General features: G+C 34.0%; 2 protein-coding genes across 2 annotated transcripts; both read left to right on the top strand.

Moving 5' to 3' along the window:
* The first annotated feature begins 1,976 nt into the window (after positions 1-1,976).
* LOC147408703 (protein FREE1-like) lies at positions 1,977-12,673 on the top strand. The gene is given in 10 exon segments (XM_086420935.1): positions 1,977-2,689; positions 2,692-3,098; positions 3,753-3,839; positions 3,944-4,075; positions 5,887-6,030; positions 10,216-10,281; positions 10,405-10,515; positions 10,864-10,956; positions 11,949-11,982; positions 12,289-12,673. Coding segments are annotated over 10 exon segments (1,740 nt in total). The 5' UTR covers positions 1,977-2,175; the 3' UTR covers positions 12,441-12,673.
* Positions 12,674-17,851: 5,178 nt separating this feature from the next.
* Positions 17,852-21,966, top strand: LOC147408702 (GDSL esterase/lipase EXL3-like). Its single transcript, XM_086460200.1, has 5 exons — positions 17,852-18,427; positions 19,664-19,794; positions 21,018-21,242; positions 21,354-21,609; positions 21,755-21,966. Exons 1-5 carry the CDS (start codon positions 18,043-18,045, stop codon positions 21,964-21,966), a joined length of 1,209 nt encoding a protein of 402 aa, XP_086316326.1. The 5' UTR covers positions 17,852-18,042.
* Positions 21,967-22,199: the final 233 nt, after the last annotated feature.

Here is a 22,199-nt window from a genome sequence, read left to right as displayed (position 1 = left end):
GTACAAGAACATTTTGGAAAAGAAAAACCTTCTCCTTACTTACTTAATAAGATTTTCGGTTTTGCTCAAATGGATTACCACATCAGCAATCCAACACCACAACCCTCTATGTTTCTTCGAAAAACTTAGATCTAAAAAGAAAAAAACATAATTTCTTTTGATCTTGATTTAAGTTTTTGAAATGGATGGCTACCGAACTTTTACATAACTCCCAAACTTAAAATTGAAATTCAACGGTGAAAAATAACTTTTTTGGGATTTTTATTTCTAAAGTTCATAGAATTTTGTCCTCTACATTTTTGAATCATCGGGTCATATTTTTGGATGCCATAAGGTGGGCCCAAGGACCCTTAGTGAGGATGAAATCCTTACTAACTTATTAATTCTAGGTGGATTCTTTTGAAAATACAATGGAACTTTCAAAGTATTTATAAAATATTTCTTCATGTTGACAACAAACCCTCCCCTTCAAGTAAAAGATAATTAAAAAATACCTCTATAGAGGTACTTATGATAATAATTTGTGCAATCAAGCGTTTACTACTTTTGCTTCTGGATTCTTAGACGCAAAAGCCAACAACAAACTCAAAAATAGCCCCAACGATCAAGACAACAAGCAATGGACTCTTCTTTAGAACCATTATTATAAAATTATGTACCTTACACCAAGCACTGGCATGTAGACACACTTAGGACTGCAACTTGAGGAGGCTAACTTGAACTCAACTTGATTGATGGGTTAGCTTGGGTTGGATTATATGGAAAATGAGTTGAGCCTGGGCTAGGAACGAGATTTCAATTCGGGTTGAGGCTTTGGGCAACCTGACTCAACCTGAATGCGATGCTATATATTTACATATAAATATTATTATTTATTTAAAAAAAATAGTTATCTCTTCCTAAATATATTTGTAAAATTAAGAAAAAAATATTTATAATATAAAAATTAATGGATTTGGAGGTTATGTGCAAACTTATTTACAAGTGATTTTTTATTTTATTTTTTTTATATTATATTTATTTTTTAAGATATAAAATAAAATTTATGTGTTGATCAAAATGAAATTAGATTTGTTTAATGAGTCCAACCTGCCTAAAATTACCTTAACTTGGACTAACTCAAGCTCAGCCCAATTTTAGAAGCTCAATCTCGGATTGAGCTTGGGTTAATGAGCTCCAACTCGATGGTCAGGTTGAGGGTTCTACTACTTGGGTTGAGCCTGGGTTGACCCTCCAACCAGCCCAACTTACAACCCTAGACACACAATATTTAATAAAACTATTCTCTCCTCTTCTTGGTCTGGTGAGCTGGGCGCTCCTTTCCCTCTCTCTTTCCATTGTTTTGCTCTAACCCAAATTATTACGGTTGGGACTTGGGAGGCTTAATTTGGCCTTAGAAGTTTCGCTGGGTTTGCCCACTCAACTACAGCTCAGATTTCGCCTTTAACATGAGCCCAATCAAGTTAAACTTGGCCCAATTTGTTTTAACTTTAAACACACCATACTAATATGAGCCCAATTCAATTGAATTAGGCCCAATTTGCTCAAACACACCATAAATTCAAAGAAAAATACTAAACGGACTCAAAAAAAAAAACTCAAACGCACTCAAATGACGTGGAATATGCATAGAACCATGGATTATTCTTGTGTATCTCGAGGAAAATATCTATGGTTCTGTAAACATCCAGTCCGTTGAGGTGATCGTTTTTTTTTTTTTTTATCACGGCTCTAAATCCTATCTTTTGGATCAGAGCATTTTCCCATGACATCAAATAGGTCCCATGACATCAAATAGGCCCAAGTTGTTGAATTATCATTATGGGCCAAGTCCATGAGGAAAGGACATCAGTTTACAAGCCCACAGTTGTGTGAGGAATCCGGCTGGGTTTCGGAATTTGGATCAGATACCAACTCAATACTTCGCGTGTAATAAAGGTTATCTTACATACGTGTTCTTTCCATCGAAAACAAACAAACAAACAAACAAACAACTCATTCTCTCACTAAGTTTGACGGTTTGACAAACACACAGGCAGAAAAAGAAAACCAGAGATTTTCATCATCGTTCCCAGATCAATCAAACCCTAATCTTCTTCCCAAAAATTCCTCAAATCTCTCTCTCAATTCTGTCTCTCTGCAATCGTAAGAGAAGATAAAACCCTAAACAATAGAATGCAACAAGGAGATTTCAGCACTCCTTATCACCAATACCATCATCCTCACCTTCAAAACCCTAACCCTAACCCTAATCCTAACGATCTCCAGCCCGGTTCCTTAAATCCAACCTACGCCTCTGCTCCTCCTTTCGCTCCCAATAATTCTTCCTCTGATTACCCTATTTTTTCTTCTGGTTACCCTCCTTATTCACAGAATCCCGATCCTGTCGCCAATCTCTCCCCAACAGCTCCATCCTACGCCCCAAACCCTAATTTCCAATCCTTCAATCCTTCAATTCCTGAACAACAGGTGCCGTACCCTCCAACACATCAACCATCTTATTATCCACCATTCGATCAGCAACAGACAGCTCCGAATTACGCTCCTCCTCCTCCTCCGAACCCTAACCCTAATTCCAATCCCAATTCATCATTTTCTACGCCTAACTCGGCCTCTTATGTCCGCCCTGGCTCTTCAGTACCGCCTATGTACGAAATCCCTTACGAGAGTAATGTGAAATTTGATCACAAAGGGGTTATCTCGATGAAAATTCAGGTAGATATGGAGGACAGGGCGTGTACTATCCGATCCAATCTGATTTGGGTTCGGAGATTTACGGGAAGAGACCTGAGAGCGGGTTTCGCTATGATCAGAGTGGCTCTAATGTCGATGGCTTTGGAGAGGGAATTTATGCTTATGATGGGGGAAAGGTGGAGCCTTACGGTGCTCGAGGAACGGGTGCCAAGTCATCTACTTGGTCGTCTTTTGATGATTATGGGAGGTCTGTGAGTTTCTCGTCTCGGAAGGATGAGGTGGCTTCCAGTAAGGTTGTGAGAGCAGTTCCAAAGGTGGAGGACGTTAGGAATGGGGTGCAGAAGTTCCGGGTCAAGCTTTTGGCCGAAGGTGGTAGTCAAAGCACCATGGATGTTCTTTGCCAGGTTTGCAAAAGATATAACCCAAATTTGAAATTTGTTTAGAAATGTTCATTGGCATATTTCAATTATGAATTTTCTTGATTAAATGTTAGAATGTTATTGACACATTTGCTTTTCTTTGTAATTGTGTCAAATTGATCCAATTCTTTCTGCCAAGCTATTTATGTTATGATGTGTTTTATATGCACTTAGCCTGGTGTTTGAAGTTTTTTGTTACATTGCTTGATAAGCTATAATGATTTTGGTTCTTGGTTGCTTAATGAAGGAACCAAATGGTGCCTGTGATTTTAGGTTTGGGCTCGGTTAAGATTGAATGACATCTATAAGATCTATAGTGGAATGCATATACACACACATGCATGGGTATTGAGTGTTAAGTTGTTCGGATCAACCGGAAATCTACTAATTTGTGGCGCATGAGGGAAATTTTGAGTCTATATGATCTAGACAATTAATGTTAATTTATTTTAGAAAAAAAGAAGAAGGGAAAACTGGCTGAATTTAATCTTTTGTTGAAGCCAAAAATAAAAAACGTCCGGTTTATGCACTCAGAATGTTAATGCCCATATGTTATGCACTTTTGCAAGAGTACATTTTCGTTAGATTTTAGTTGTTGGATACTTGTGTGTAACTCAGTTTTTACAATTTCCTTTTCAGATTGGTTTAGATGGTATTCGTATGCTTGACCCCAATACTTCTCGGACTTTAAGGATATACCCACTTGAGACCGTGACAAGATCGGAAGTATGTTGGCTGGTGTCTTCTCTTTGAAGTTTTAATTAAGTGCTTTTGCATCTTTTATAGATGCTATTATATTCCAGCATTCTGATATTTTTGTTTCTTCTCAGGTAACCAATTCTTCTATCTTTACATTTTGGTCCAAAAGTTCGGTTGACATTGAACCAAGACGTATAAGACTGCAATCAAACAGCTACACTACTACCACTATTCTAGACACAGTGACAGCTGCAACTATTCAGGTTGGGGCCCAAACACCAAGTGTTTCATGTGTTTTCTTCATAACTCCTTTGCTTTCTTCTTGATATGTTTTTTTTACCCTAGTGCCTACGATCAACTTGGTAGACGGCTATATGTCTTCTGCTAAATATGACTAGTTACAAGTAAACATCTGTTTACATTAAGGGACCGTTTGTTATGGAGATAACTTAGAATTATCTCTAGAATAACTGCATAAACATAAGAAGCGAGTATTTATATTTTTGGCAATGGATCGAACGAGCATGATAACAATACTTAATACGTGAAATTGCATAAACAAACAATTTGGAATACTTATGACAAAGTGAACCATTTGGAATACTCGGAGGCGTTTGAGGCATGTGCCTCGAGGCACATAAAAGTACTGAGGTGATAGATTGAGGTGTCCAGACACTCGAGGCATTGATGACATGTTATGAAACATTAAAGGGCGTACACCTCAGTTGAGGCGTGCCTGATGCACATAGAGGCTTATGTCTTTGTTGTAAATAGAAATTTCCCTTTTTAATTAAATTTCATTTCCATCTTAAATGTTTTACTACACTTATGCTTCCATGTTACTAATCTCTATGGGTGTAAGTCAGAATTTTCTTCTTTTAAATCTTTTTTTTTTCTTTCTATTTTGAGATATTTTCTATGACTATGATTTTATTTTCTACTGCCATAGTGCCATTACTTTATAGATACTTATTCCCAAGTCCTCCAGATTGACGTACATAGCCAAGAAGCAAGTCTATGATATAGTGGAAGATTAAGAGAGACTGGATCTTGAGAGTATTTTTTAGTCCTAGACTTTAACTTTGTTATTTTTATTTATTATAGTGGTATATAGAGGCCTTGATTAGTATTGAGTATTGACTCTTAATTATAGGGGATTAAAACTTGAATTTGATTATGTGGATTGGAGGTTGAAATTTTAAAATTAGAAATATGTGTTGGTTATCCCATTTTTATTATTTAATAAAAATTATTTATTTAAAATTTTTATACATCGATGCACCAGAGATCCCAACACCTTGCATCACCCCTCAGCATTACATCATTGATTTTCCACAACCAAATGATAAAGAGCTTAAATGTACCTAGGGTAAAAAAAAGTAAATTGTTTTCACCTCCAGCCTTTTGTATGCTGGGCTAGAAGTAAATATTATCAAAACAATCATGGAAGTGCATCGTAGATCAACACATTTGATGCGTTTTTGACTTCAAAATATACCATTAGCGTCTGATTGTGCTTTCAACTCTGTTAAGTTATTCTTGCTTGAAAATCCTCAATGTAGTGACCGGTTTCACCTAGGAACATCTTAAAAGTTATCAACTGTTGGAAAATGGTGAGAGAATCAATTGTTTAACTAGGGGTCTTGAACAATAGAATTCAATTAAACTCAAAACTAATCTTTTCACTGTGTCCTAAATCGAGGAAATTCACCAACAAGTCGGCTAGTTTTAATTCTGTTTTGTTGTTGACACAAGTAGTTCATCTTAATTTCGGCTGACAGCATGAGTGGTGGAATGACTCTCTACATACTTGTAAAAATAAAAAAAAAAATAAATCTCCACTTGTGGATAAACTCATCGAAGAAGAGAGAAGCTTGTTGTGCTTACCTAGGATCTCTCATGGCACCAAATAAGTACCGTTAGAATTTATATTTTCCACTTCACTTTGCATGTATATAAAATGTGGGTTTTATTTATGCTCTTATGATTATACCAAAAGAAAATAAAGGTATTCATCGACAGAAAAAATGGAAATAAAGGTCCTTCCCTTCTGAGTTATTTTTCTGTTTTGTAGCTTAAGGAGATGGGTGGAAAGGATAGTTTCAAAAGCAAGCCTTCTGAATCTGGCAAGTTATCCGAACAGCCTGCTGAAAAGAAGAAAGGATTTGTTGATTGGGTAAACTTAATAAAGCCTGCAAATGAAGAGAAAGATCACTGGGTAAGTCTACACAAATTGAGGCCCAAATTTTCATTTGAGGTTGTTGGATTTTTCCAACATATTCTGCTTGATTATTTTAGTTTCAGAAAAAAGGGTGGCTATCAGATCATTTCTCAAAATTGTTAGCATCTTGAGGTGCCTTCACTTCATTCCTTGTTGTAGACATGATGATTATGAATTACTATGGTTGTCCTAGGGAATCTTTTTTCTATTAACTTCATTTGATCCTTTGCTAACTTTGGAGTGCCGACTTGATATGAAGCTTCCATCCATATCCATCTAGATTAAAGATTATCAACAAAAACGTTGAGCCTAGTCTTAAGATTTTGATATTGTATATTAACTGTTTCCTGTCAAATTTATTTGGCATTGGAATTGTTAGATTTGGACTTTAAGGCAGCCTGGTGACATCTCACGGCAGAATTGAATTGCCATTTTTGATATATAACCTTTGTAACTAGGACCTGGCCACCTGTGCCAGTATCTGAAATGGGTGCAAAGTATTTGGCATGGGTGCTTTTGAGAGTCCCAAAATGCCTCAGACATCTTTACACGTACTGTAATATAATTTTTAGTTGTATTTAACTCAAATTTTTAGGATAAAAATGAAGAAAAACATGTGAAAAGTAAGAATACATTTCTATACTTATACATCATAATCATAGTATTAAATTTCGACATATTTCCACGAAATATATATTTCCATTTCCACAAGTTCTGACATGAAATTTAACCAACAATTTCTTTTTGTATATATTTCGGTGGAAATAACTATTCCTTTCTAGAAATATTTCGATGAATAGTGAATTTTGACTGAAATTGTCAATTTTTAGGTATAAATACAATATTTTGATGAATAGTGTAGATGCAAAAACTTGCACTACCTTGAGATCTATGATGATACCTCGCGATATCCTCTCCTCGTGCCCCTGGGTGTGCTTGCAATAACACCTCTCCTATGCCTAAGTCAGAACCTTCATACAAAAAAAATAGTGTCTCATTTAGAGGGGGAAGAACTCATGCCTTTTGTGTCTTGCACCTACGTATTTGTAGGGGATTCCTTCCTTCATTTTTCCTAAATTTTCTCTTTGATTTTTGTTTGGGCGGTTCCATTCAGTTAGGGGCTTTCCTTGATTCCTGTGAGTACACTTAAACTCTTTATTTTAAGGGATTTGAAACTCCCGAACTTTAATTATAGACCCTCGGAGCTCAATTGAAGGCAAAGACCGGCCTTTCTACCTACTTTGCTGATTCGGACGCTTGGCTAAGTTGTCCCGTAATTCGGACGTTTCGGCTAAGTTGTCTTGAGATTGCCACGTGTCACTTTTTTCAAAAAATACCCTCCACAAATAATAAATTTTGACTGAATTTAAATAAAAAAACTTATAATTGCTTTTAGAAAGAACTTGTAAATTACACAGTATTTACTAATAAAAATTGCATAGAACATTCATCCGTTAGTATAAATGAATGATGATTAGTTAGTTATATACATCATCTTATTTTAATGTATTCTAATCATATTAATACGTTTATATAAGCACGCATACAATCAACCATGTTTCAATTAGTTGGATACATTAGAGCAATTTATTCATACTTATTCAAAAAATAAAAGAAATATAATAAATCATGAATGCAATACTTAATAGTTTCTTCATTTTAATGTCTTACATATTAAGTTGTATGTAGTTAATGTAGCATTTTTTTTTTTTTTTGATAAATATAGTTAATGCAGCATTATTATTCTTATTTCCACTGTCAGCCTTTCAATACATGTGCATATGTGTAGCAAAATAGTGCTGATATTCAATTTCTCACACCATATGTTAGTTTATTGTATTTTGATGACTTAATGAGTGTTTTAGTGCCTATTTTATAGTTTCATACAAGGTTAATGAAAATTTCATCAATATTTCTATCATTTCCATCATTTCCAAAAATTGTATTCATTTCCATATTGATCGAAATATTTCCACGAAATATTTCTATTTCCAATCCAATCGAAATAGACGCCGAAATCGAAATTTAATACCTTAATCGAAATTTGGATCACTCCAAATTGTTGTCCTCTTTGTTTGAGGGAAGGGGAATCTATTGATCATATTTTAATTCATTGCTCTTTTTCTTATAATATTTGGTCAATTTTCCTTGGTCTATTCCATATTAATTGGGTCTTTCTTCGTAAATTCTCCTCGTTGATAGAAGAGTGGACCAGTAATGATTTCCATACCAGAAAACGTTTCTTGTGGACTATGCTACTCTCGGCTATTGCTTGGGGGGTTTGGAACGAGAGAAATAACAAGATGTTCAATAGTAATGTTAGAAGCTATCATGCAGGGTTCTTGGAGATCTTGGGTTTTTTATACCTTTGGTCAAAACAGAACATAGAGTTTGCGGGGATTACTTATGATGACTTTGTTTTTAGATGGAACTTTCTATGCAACCACTGATTCTGTAATTTTATTTTTTATTTTTTTTGTTGCTCTGTGTGAGGCTTTCTCAGCCTCCTTGTAATTTGTTTTACCACATTTCAATATATTATACTTATAATTTTTTTTTTTTTATAATAAAAATAATCTTGTTCATATAATGATTGTGTTTAACAATGTAATTGGTATATGTAGGATGGATTACAGAAACCCTCTTTTTGAAATCATTTTTCTTTTCTAGAAAAGCATTAAAAAATAAGGTGTGTGATGCAGGACAGTGAGGGAAGATAAGAAAATGAAATTTGATTTTGGAAAAGTAGGGGGTTTAGGGAAATCTGGATTAGAGGAGGGCGACAATATGAGAGATAAGAAAATGGAATTTGATCTTGGAAAAATAGGGAATTCAGGTTATTTGGGTAGGGTAAATTTGGTTTAGGAGATTAAGGATTCAAGAATAAAAAAAGGGGTTTCAAGAATCCAAGATTTCAAGAATTAAGAAAGGGGTTTTAAGAATCAATAATTCAAGAAAATCAAGGAAAAAAAAGATTAGAAGAAGAAAGAGATATTGGACTCACTCCAAAATGGCCTCACACCACATCATTAATGAAAATTATCAATAACTTCAATCTCAATTTTATTCGTCATTGAAGGAAATTACAACAAGTACTTATAATGTTTTTCTAAACCCTTAATTTAATCTCAACCATCTAACTAAAATAAGGAGATCCAATGGTTGTAAATAAACTTAAAACAACTTAAATAAAACAAAAGAAGAAATACCATCTATGTCCCAATCCTGTAACTTTATTTCCTTTGAATTTTCAGCTCGTGAAAACTCATTAAAAAAATCAATATAAAGTTATCAAATTGCCCTTAAACACTAACACCATAGGCTAACAAAACATGAAAATAACCTCAAATACTCATCCTAAACACTAAAATAAAGTCTTAAAACAGAAATCTAAATAAAAAACTAAAATATACTCTTTAAGATTTGATGTCCCATCAATTCTCCTTGACTAGGAAGATTTCGCCATTGGGTAAATAAAATTGTAGTAATTCTCATCATCAGTTGTGTTATGCATTTAGTGTGTCAGTACTTTACACGTTTGGATGTATTGGGGGTGTATGTTGAGTTGATATATGTCAAACATATGGAAATTGTTGAAGTGTCATGCCCTTGTTTAATAGCATATGAGCCACAATGATCTTGAGTTGAGAAAGAAAAAAAACCCTTGAAAACCTTGTTTACCATTGCAAGTTTAGTGGTTAAATGTTGGAAGTGTTAAGATGCACTCATAGGTATATGTATACAGCACAGGTATAGTAGACATGCTTTTCTGATTGTGACATTTTCTTTGATAAAGTCAAATTTTCAGGAAAATGAAATAGGAAAGAACTGAAAATCCAGTTAAACACTGTCTTGTCCCTAAAATTACGGGAATATCTAGATTCTAGACAATAAGGATCGACGATTTAACAGGTGCACCATAGATGATAAGTCTCATTGAATATAGCAGTTCTCTTGCTTGTCACATGTTCTTTCTTTTTTATTTTAATTCAAAACCATTAGTAAATCTAATGGTTTGCAATTAAATCATATTCATCATTTTGTATTGTAAATATGAAGGTTGCATCTCACTGGCTTTTTAAAGATTTTTTTTCCAGAGAAGGTAGCTTGGTTATGATTTTATTTAAGTTCATTTTCTCTTCTATTTCGTTCCATTTGTAACTTTGCTCTCTCTTGTTTCAGGTTCCTGATGAAGCAGTTACAAAATGTACAGGTTGCAGGACAGATTTTGGAGCTTTTGTGCGCAGAGTGCGACTCTTCCCATTAATAACCATTTTTCAATCAATTATAGCTGTACTTGCTGAACTAAGAAACACTTGTATCACCCCTCATCTGTGAACTTGACGAGGCTTTCATTTTATTTTTTTTCAGCATCACTGCAGGAATTGTGGGGATATTTTCTGTGACAAGTGTACCAATGGTAGAATTGCTCTCACTGCCGATGAGAATTCTCAGCCTGTCCGAGTTTGTGACAGTTGCATGGTATACAGTTTAATTTATTTTCTACAACCTTCACTCGACCTTTTTATTACTCATTTTATTAAAAAAGGTTAGTTTTTTATTAGTTTCTCTTATTGTCATTTATATTGAAAAATAAGGAAGAGAAACTATTTGTTGAACTGATATTAGCACAATAAGGTATTGATTTTAAGTTCCAATCAAAAATCTTGTTCAGATTTGGTCTCAACTTGATCTGAAATTTGCCGAAGTTGAAATTTTAAATCTTCGTTAGGCCCTGCCATTAGCTGGCTTCAATGTAGAAGACATATCTCAGAAGTTAACCTGATTGCAACAATCAATTGGACATTATTGTCTTTTGTTCCTTTACAGGCTGAAGTTACACAAAGGCTGAGTAATGCGAAAGAAATTGCCAGTAAACCTGCTGGATTGCAGAGTCATGAGGATCTTGCCAGGAAGATTCAGGTGATTGCAGATTTTGCAACCTAAGCTTTTGTTTATCCCTTTAATTATTTTCCCCTTATACTGGTGCGTCATATCTTTGCTTACGTTTTGCTAGATCTTGAAATACTTTTTGGTGTCATCTGCTACTCTCAATGTCAGTAGACATTGGATTTCTTTATGAAAAACTCATGCAGAGTTCTGTATGTACAGCTTGTCTTAGTTCTCATGTCATCTATCTACAAAAGCCCAGTGATAGTGATGATGTTTAGTTAGAGTATCATATAATGATATGTAATGTATAGAAAAGGCATTCAAGCTGTATTAGTTTATCATTTGATTAGAATTTCTGGTTGTGGTAGATAAATACATGCAATTTTATTGAACCTAAATGTTGGGATTGGAACTTTAAAAGTACATAATTGAGCGCCATGACATGTAATTTATGTTGAGGCCATGTGCTTGATCTTTGCTATGTTGAATTTTCTAAGCTTGTAATTTAGTCCCCATGACATGAAGTCAAGCTCACATGGCCACATGATTAGCCTCGCCAAAAACAAGTTGAGAAACTAGAAGTGCCCTCTATCAATCTGGGTCATGGAGAGTTGGGGCACTACAAGATCTATTATGGTATTTTTTTAAATCATAATTTGACATGATCATTGATAATAAATTTTATATTTTTCCAGATCCATGTTAAGGGATTCGACTCTAAATTTATGACTGCCGTTTGATGATAACTTCCTCCTTTATCTAGGCCTTGGGACAGGCGATGCAAACCTCAACCTGTGTTATCGGGGATTGAGACCTTTAAACTATGTTCTATTTTAAAACGAAACAATGACATGGTTCAAAGATCTTGGCATGACCATAATTTTGAAACTATTTATTGCCTTTTTAAAATGATCTATTTTCCATTACTAACTGTGGCATGCCATATTGATCTTGAGAGGAAATAAATTTACTTTGATCTGACATACTTGCTTTTTCCCTTGTGGATGGCGATTTATTAGCAGGAGGTAATGGACAGAAATCGCAAGACATCATCAGGTAATTATCAATTGCTGACATATTTAAGCCATATACAACATATTTTCTAGGAGACCATATCATATCCACTTTATGTCAAGGTGAGGCTTGAAATAAGATGGAAGCATGAGGACCAAGAAACTGTTGTCATCCATCTCCCTACAAGTTTGATACATTATCATTTTATTATATTAAGATATTATCGAAAAGAAAAAGCTGGGGAATAGAGTCTCAACGCACATCATAATAGGCATTAAAATGCTGCATGCGGGTCAATTCAGAATTGGATAAAGAAACATTTCTGAAATAAATAATTCTTGTTTACAGGTTTGGAGTCCTCCAATGGATCAGGGAGGCGGATGAGGGAGGTTGCCTGTCCTATTTGCACTGTTCATTTACAGGTTCAAGTTCCAATCACCGGTTCTGAGAAAATAGAGTGTGGTGTCTGCCAGCATCCATTCCTTGTCAATGCTCGTTGATCCTCTTATTGCTATCAGTACAATACAAAGCATCGTTTTCATATACTGCCGATTAATTTCATTTCGGATTTGTGTTTTGTGTATATCATCTCCTTGTTTTTGTTATGCAAAAATGTGAGCTGGTGGAACTGTCTTACTCTATGTGTAAACATGCACTTGGTTATGTCAAAGGCTCAATATGCCTCATGTTTATAAACATCCATGCACATAAATTTAGGCTTTATTATTATACACATGGTAGTCTATACTCTTGTTCAAGAGGTAAGATCATTCTATACTCTTGTATGATACTGGTTAATGGATTGGATTTGGGTTTGAGTTTGTTTGAAATCAACTAAATGTGATGATTTCAAGCTAACGGGGTTTGGATCAAATGGGTTTTGATTTATATATAATGCAGGGCATCTTGTTACAAGTGGTGTTAACGTCTTATACAACAGAAGCAGGGTCCTAGTTCAAGAATGATCAAAATATGTAGTTGAGGATTATATCGTGTTATTTACGTGTCATATTGATGGCATACAATCCGATCTGAATATAATCTATTTAAATAGTGAAACATAAGATGTATCTTAACTAACAACGATTATTGAATGATTTAAAAAAAAATGATCTATTCCAAAATTATAAATAGATTAAGAAAGTAATTAGGAAATTGCATGCTTAATAAAAAATAAAACTATAATCATGTTGTGTTGACGGTTAAGCATGTCAACCTTAATATAGCTTGAGTTGTGTTAATAAGAAGATCAGGTTTATCTAAGGTAGAAACAGATTGGGTTTGGCTTGACTATATTTCATAATTCTCTCTCTCTCTTACATACACACTACCCTTGCTCTCTTTATTTAATTTTAAATTTCAAGGTAAATTAGAAAGAAATAATGCTCAAGTGACCTCAAGATTGTACTTCATGTTGGCCTTTCTCGAAGTGTGTAAGGATCATATATTCTTTTTATTGAGATACAAGTGAAAAAGCATCTATGGTCCCAGCACACTTCAATGGCTGGAAAGTGCGATATGAGGTACAATCTCAAAGTAATAATTATGAAAGAGGAATTAATTGTTCTCACTTGTATCCACTTGGAATAGAATATTTTAGACTTCTTCCACTGATCCATTGAATGGTGGGACAAGAATCAATGAGTAAGTGGATCCATTTCTTTTTTCAAATGGGTTTTTTTAGGGTGTCAGTAGAATCAAACTCATGATATGGAAATTTGTATCAAACTACGTTATTTTTATTTAATTATTATTCAAAACTATACCCAGAAGCTATAGTTATTAAAGAATGTGTATTATGGGGTCAATTTTAGAAGCCAAACTACAATAAAGCTTACACATATCCATTATAGCATACTAGTGGAATATGCATGCCATGCACGTGAGTGAAAATTTGATTTGCTAATCAAATTGCAACAAAGCATTATAAACTTCAGACAAATCTTATAAATTTTATTGCTTATTGTTCATTAACGTCATTGATTAATGAGACGGCTCGAATTGATGAAATTACTATAATACTTGTGATCGATGATGAGAAAGGAAAAATAAATAAATTGATTTTGAAGTCAGGAAAAGGGAGAGTGGGACAAGACTTGAACATGAGAGAGGTAGATAGAGAATATAAGAGAAAAGTAGAATTTAAAACAATAAGAGATAATTAGAGAAAAATAAATGTAAGATTTAATTTAATTTTAATAGAACTAAGTGTATAACACTCAAGATTAGAGGTAATATGCAAGAGCACATACTCAACAACAAAATACTATCGCGAATCATATTTCTTGGTTCTGTTCTTTTACAATCTTCAACTTTTCAATTGGCCTTCTTTGAACATATCCAAATTATCGAACCCAGGTTTCTCTTGATTTGATTAATGCTTACTAGAGCTTCTCCCACATTTTCTCTTCTCAATTCATTTCTAATTATGATACTTTTACCCTTCTATCATTAAATCATTCTTCTTGGTCTTATTGTATTATTTTAATTTGATGTTTGTTACAAGTTTGTGACAAAGCCAGATAATATATATATATATATATATATATATATATGGGAAATGTTCAGCAACAAACATTTTGACAAACATTTTGGCAAAACATTTTTCAAAACATGGGTAAGAGGTTTTGGAATGGGTTGATTTTTTGTGAGGATGATCTCTACGATGAGGAGATCATCATCACCAAAAATCAGCCCATTCCAAAACTTCTAACCCCATCAAAAATGGTTTACAAAAAATGGACGGTCAACGATTTTTCAACTTGTAAACATGGGTTAAAAGTTTTGGAATGGGCTGATTTTTGGTGAGGATGATCTCCTCACCGTAGAGATCATCCTCGCCAAAAATCAGCCCATTCCAAGACCTCTAACCCATGTTTTGAAAAATGTTTTGCCAAAATGTTTGTCAAAATGTTTGTTGCTGAACGGGACCCTATATATATATATATAATATATATATATATGGGTCCCTTTCAGCAACAAACATTTTGACAAACATTTTGGCAAAACATTTTTCAAAACATGGGTTAGAGGTCTTGGAATGGGTTGATTTTTGGTGAGGATGATCTCTACAGTGAGGAGATCATCCTCACCAAAAATCAGCCCATTCCAAAACTTCTAGCCCCGTGTTTACAAGTTGAAAAATCGTGGACCGTCCATTTTTTGTAAACCATTTTTGATGGGGTTAGAAGTTTTGGAATAGGCTGATTTTTGGTGATGATGATCTCCTCACCGTAGAGATCATCCTCACCAAAAATCAGCCCATTCCAAAACCTCCAACCCATATTCTGAAAAATGTTTTGCCAAAATGTTTGTCAAAATGTTTGTTGCTGAACATTTCCCTATATATATATAGGGAAATGTTCAGCACCCTAAGTTTTACCACACACTTTAACAAACGTTTTTTGTCCTACATGGGTTAGAAGTTTTGGAATGAGCTGATTTTTGGTGAGGATGATCTCTATGATTAGAAGATCATCCTCCCCAAAAATCAGCTCATTCCGAATGTTTAGCCCCATGTTTACACGTTGAAAAATCGTGGACCGTCCATTTTTTGTAAATCAATTTTGATGGGGTTAGAAGTTTTGGAATGAGCTGATTTTTGGTGAGGATGATCTCCTCACCATAGAGATCATCCTCACCAAAAATCAGCTCATTCCGAAACTTCTAACCCATGTAAGACAAAACGTGTTTGTTAAAGTGTGTGGTAAAACTAAGGGTGGCGAACGGGACCCATATATATATGGAAAATGTTCTGCATCCTACTATATATCCTATATTTTACCTTACATGTTTTATCTTATATGGATTAGAAATTTTGGAATAGACTGATTTTTGGTGATGATAACTTTCTCACTAACCTCATGTTTATAAGTTGAAGAATCGTAGATCGTTCATTTTTTATGAAATTAAAAATTTTGGAATTGACTCATTTTCATCAAATCTGAGTCAATTCTAAAATTTCTAAATCATGTAAGACAAAACATAAGATAAATAGTAGGGTGCCGAACATACCCCTACCCCTGTGTATATATATACTCTCTTCTCTTTTAACCTTTCTGTTGGTTAGCTGTAGGGGTGCAAGTTTAGTTCTCGAAAATGCCCCTAATAAAACAAAGAAACTACCTTCCAACTACTTTGTGTGTGGTTGTTATTTATTATGGTAAAAGTGCAAAATGGCTATAAGGTAGAAATGAAAGAAAGAAAATATTAAAATAAGAGACTGTTGGTAACTGGAGGAACACTTCTGATTACTGATCAGAACCAGCGTGAGCCGTGAATACCCTCTGAACGAATGGTTGAGATGGATTAAATGCGCATGTCCTTTCCCTTTCTGCCTCAATTTAATTTTCCGTACGGAATATATATATATTTAAATTTTTTAAACTTAAATAGGATCATGTGGAAACGAGAGACCGGTATTGTTGGGCATCTTTGTCAGATGTTTTATACTTTAATACTGATCTACACAAAATTTGACTTTTAAAATCGATTTTTTTTTTGTTTTTTTGAGAAATTAAGAGAAAGATTGAACTTAAAATCAGATTGATTAATAATTTGTAAAAATTAATTTAAAAATTAAAAAAAATTAAAATCCAACGACAAGAAATCAGTGATCTAAAATTACAATAATAATTATTTTTAAATAAAAAGAATCGATTACTTTGATGTATTTGTTTATTAATTCAATGATAAATGGGTCAAATTTTCGAATGTGATCATGGAAGACATAAAATAAAGATATTTAGGTCATTTCTATTAGTCCCTATTAGAAAACTGAGGTGAAGTGATGTTTCGACAATATGAAAATAACTCAAATATTCACCCAGACTCATAGTGACATGTCTAATTGATTACCTTTTTATTTTTTCATTAATTTTGCATCTTCCTTCAAATATGTAGTCCACGTGGCAGTCAACCATATAGGGTCTAATATAACCATATAACAACCAATATCTTATTTACTACACAATTAAGTTTTGTTATCTATATCTCTATGATAAAATCCAATTGAATTTTGTGTAGGATAAACTTCTATCTAATTAGATTAAACATCTCATTTGAGTAAAATTTTGTCTGGAGTCCATGTATTCCTTTTCTTCTTTATTCTAATTTTATTATATTTTATCTTTTACTCTTTTAATCTATTTTATTATTTTTAATTTTTTTTTTAATAATACACTTAATTTTTTTTCTCCTTTATCCTTTAATCTCAAAAAGGATGCATGTGTCAGAGGAACAAGATCTATGTGGCAAGTGTTAATTGAAGATTAAAACATATGGAATTGTTGCAGAGCTCCTTATTGGATCTTTATTCATTCTCAAACACTTCAGAAGTCTCATTTTTTAAGATTTATAATTCTATTTATAATAATACTTATAAAAGAATCAGATCAAGTAAGATACCCTATTCCTATGAAATAGGAGCAATATTTACATGACACAATTTAGGTATTTGAAATACATTGGACTCCTTGCAAACCATTTTCTACATTACATGCAACCTCTCCAATAAAAAGGTATCATAGAAACACTGTATGTTATTATAGGAACGAGACACAAGTCTGGTTAATGCCTCTTGTCAGGATAGACATGTTTTAGCAATTTTCGATTGTATAAACAGACATCTTTAGGATGTAAAATTTGAAAGACATAATGATTGTTCTTATTTGGATCCATGAACTGATAAACATTGTGAAATCACATAAATTCTTATGTTTTTGTTTGTTGCTTGGTGTTGCCGAAGAAAACAACAGATGGTGCATTAGCTAAACCAATTTTATGACAAAAATCCATAGCTCTGGTTTGGTCCAATTTTTAAAAAACATTAGTTTAAAAACGTTTCTCAACGTCACATACGTTCGTAGCTACCTTTGTGTTAACTCAACCACCATATCTCATTTCATCTCCAAACAATAAATACCTGAAATACAGTTATGTTGCTGTCCACCTCAGGAAAGTGTCTTCCTTAGGCCATAACTTACTTTTATTCACAGAACACAAATCTCATGCAACAACCAACTGTCTGGACCATAAGGAAGACATCTGCCTGAGGCGTACACCAAGACTTTGATTAGCTAAAAAGCATTCTCAACTCTCAAGATGTGCAGAATACATTCTATAAAAGCTAGTTCTCTCAATTTCCTTGTTTTTCAACTAAGACAATCCCGCCTTTTCTTTTTCTTTCCAAAAACAATGAAGCTTCTTTCTCTAAAGCTGGATTCTTACTTTTCTCCATCTTCAACCTTACTTTTACTCTGTCTTCTGATTTCTCTTCTTTTACAAATAAACCAAGCCCTCGTAAACTTGCCTAAAGGTGTAGAGGTTCCAGCTGTTTTAGTGTTTGGAGATTCCATTGTGGATCCTGGAAACAACAACTACATCCACACTATGCTCAAGTGCGATTTTCCTCCATATGGGAGGGATTTCATGGGTGGACAACCAACTGGACGCTTTAGTAATGGGAAGATCCCGTCAGATCTTATCGGTATGTATGAAGAAATACTAATCATGCATGCATGAACATATCCGTAATGTGTCTTATATTTTTTGTCTGTAAATTCATTAGAGTATATATAGACATAAATCTAAGATTGGGTAGGACTTACATTTGAATACTATTCAAAAAAAAAAAAAAAAAAATTTTGTCTAAGAGCATAGAAGATTACACCATTGCTTTCCATAAAGATAGTGATTCAATGAATTTTCTTTTATTATCACATAAAAGTCAATTATACCTGGATATCATAAAATCCCCACCAATCACACGAGTCCACATGCATTGAAGGAATCCCCAAATAAAGAAACTACTCTCATTAGCCCACCCCACAAGGTCTAATAAGGGTATTTTTTTTATATAAAAAAATTTGAGGATGGATTCGTGTAATTAGTCATCCGAGATTCTATAAAAAAAATGGGACTGACTTTTCTGTAAATAAAGTACATCTCATAATTCGATTTTTCACCTTTTTACTCTAAGAAGTTATGAATGGGTCAACTTAGTTAAGTTGCTAAGATATATGATTTTGATGCCATAACTTAAGTTGGACTTGAATCCATAACCTCAAATTTTCGTTACAACATGTAAAATAACACAAATACTTTCTACATAGACAGACATGACATTCATGTTGGTACTACTCTTTTCTAAGCATGCTTAATTAAAAATCTTCTGATAGGGTACGATGCAGTTGTCCCTTTTGTCACGTGAACATTTAAAGCGCTTGTTGTAGTGTCTCTCTCTTTTTTGTTTTTTGGGTTTGGGTAAGTGGTGAGTTCTCTCGTACAGCCCGTCTGGATGTTCTCTCTTCTCCCTCAACCAGTAAGCAAGGCCAATAATCCATCTACATCTAGAAAAGAAGATTCTCGAAAAATAAACAGTATCTAAAACTTTATTGGGATTGCTGTTAAAGTACCATTTTAAGGAAAACCTTTCCTAATTCATGAGGGCCCACCTCTTATGCATAGGTGACAGTCTCTTAATGACACGTGGTAGATTTCCTTCGTGACATTAACAGCGTTGGGGGGTGGTTTTTCAAAATATGACTGCTGCTGGATGACACTTCTACAACCTACCAAACAATATTTTGTGGAATAATTACAGTGTCCAACCGTGTTGGACTGGAAAAGCTTCCAACACCAATAAACTAGTGCCATGTCATCTGCTGTAAAATCATTTATTTGATAATCAAGTATTATTATTTTATTTTATTTTATTTGGCAGCCGAAGAATTGGGAATTAAGGAGCTTTTACCAGCTTATCTGGACCCAAACTTAAAACCTGAGGACCTACTCACTGGAGTAAGCTTCGCTTCTGGCGGTTCAGGATACGATCCACTCACATCTCAAATGGCGGTATATTTTCAAGACTTTATAATAATAATAATATATATATATATTTTCACCAATCCAAGTCTTCAAAATGATTGTATAGCCCCCCCCCCCCCCCACCCCCCCCCCCCCCCCCCCCCCCCAAAACTCAGTCTTAGCCCATAGACTAACAGAAAATGACCCCAATGACCTAGTCTTCAACTTATAGCTCACCCTTGATTATTATTATTTTCCTTTCTCATAACCAATCATCTCCAATCTTATTCTTAAGTATTTCAACCTTGAAAATCTTTTGACAAGATAAGATTTTGAGGAAGTTTAAAATGAAAATTTGAATATAAAGATGAAGGGATTTTGACAAAAGATTAAGATGAGGTTGAAAACAATAGATTAAAGATAAAAATCAAAGAACTTGAAGATGACAAATTTTGAAAGACAAATCAGGGGTTTTTAGTTAGAGGTTGAAGATAAGGGCATTTAGATCATTTAGCATTAGTTTGTAAAAGAGGATCGAGGTAGGGTGTCAATGGGTACCCATTTACCCGGAATTGAACCAGAATCGAATCGAAAACTTCAATTTTGGTTCCCTTTTTATTTGGAACCGATTAGAGTTGGTCTAGTATGGACCTGAACCGAGAGGAACCAGAACCATTAGATTATATCCGATGGGTACCCACGAGTACCTGGAACTGATTTATTTTATCATTTATTTTTACATCATACATGATTCAAGATAATCCTATATTTTACAATTAACATATATGATATAAAGTCCTTCAAATTTCATATAAACTAAATATTTGAGCTTAAGATGAGTCATTTCTTTTTAAATTTATTACTTGTAAAAAAAATAATTTTTAATATTTGAAAATAAAAGTCATTAAATCATTATTTTAATGGAACAAAATATTATTAAGTTGATAATTTACAAATAATATGTTATTTTTTAGAAGGATTTTTTTTTATAATGATTTTGAAATAATTTTTCTCATTTGATTCTTGAGAACTAGAACCGACGGGTACCAGTGATTTTTGATGATTTCAATCCCAGTTCCACTTATTTTAAAATCAGAGCAGGAACCGACAAGAACCGGAACCAATAAAATATAAAGGTTATGGTTCCCATATTCATAGGAACCGAACTGAAACCGACCCATTGACACCCCTAGCCCAAGGTCAAAATCTACATGACCCAAGCATTTTATTTTATCTAAGTTGTTATTTGTGGTTTCTCCAATAATTATCAGAGGGTCTTTGGACTCTCGGACCAACTAAAAATGTTCCAAGAATACATAAGGAAGTTGAAGGCCATTGCGGGGGAAGAAAGAGCAGCGAAAATTATATCAGACAGCCTATATTTAGTTGTAGGAGGGAGCAATGACATTGCGAGTACTTCTAATTTAAGGAGCCCCAAGTATGATGTCCAGGCTTACACTGATCTCATGCTCCAAGGTGCTTCTACTTTCTTTCAGGTAACTTCAACCATCAGATGAAAGATTATTTAATTTTCATCTATAAATAATAATAATAATAATAATAATAATGATAATAATGATAATAATAATAATAATAATAAATGGTAGGAATTGTATGAGTTGGGAGCACGAAGAGTAGGTGTGTTCAGTGCTCCACCAGTAGGATGTGTACCATCACAAAGAACACTGTGTGGAGGGAGACAAAGAGAATGTGCAGAGGATAACAATAGAGCAGCTTTGTTATTCAACTCCAAGCTCTCTTCCGAACTTCACCGTCTTAATAGAGAGCTCCCACATGGAAGGCTTGTCTACATTGATATCTATAATCCTCTACTTGATCTCATCAACAACCCAATCCCTTTTGGTAATTATTCTCATCATCATCACCACCATCACAATCATCAAAGTAAAGAGTAGTGTGGGTACCCACTGACACTTTACTTTGGTAGCCCTCAAAGTACCATATCATATTATGTTTACATATTCCTGAATATATGATATTTTGTTAGGGTTTGAAGTGGTGAACAGAGGATGCTGTGGTACAGGGAAGATAGAGGTAACATTTCTGTGTAACAAGTTGAGCCCATGCACTTGTGAGGACGATTCCAAGTATGTATTTTGGGACAGTTATCATCCCTCACAGAAAGCCTATGAAGTCCTCTTCCGTCCTATCATCAGCAATAACGTCAACAGCTTCTTCTGTCATGGCAAACCATGCTAATATTGTTGTTATTGGCCACAATTGTTATTTTTCGCCATTAAGGGAATAATTTGATATGGTGGTTTTCCTATAATCAATTGTTGGATGGTTACTGATGTGCTCTTTGATGGGGCCTAATAGAGATTAATGTTACTTAGTAAATAAGAATTGTGATACATCTTATCAAAACTCTAGATAAGAATGGGTAGTTTAAGAAAACATGGGATGTTTAGGTGGTTATGTAACTTCCTTAT

The sequence above is a fragment of the Akebia trifoliata genome, chromosome 2 (genome assembly GCF_017979445.1).
Source record: "Akebia trifoliata isolate Shusen 1 chromosome 2, ASM1797944v1, whole genome shotgun sequence".
NCBI classification, from domain to species: Eukaryota; Viridiplantae; Streptophyta; class Magnoliopsida; order Ranunculales; family Lardizabalaceae; genus Akebia; species Akebia trifoliata.
The sequence above is the reverse complement of the archived record's forward strand: the minus strand, read 5'-3'. Positions and strand labels throughout refer to the sequence as shown.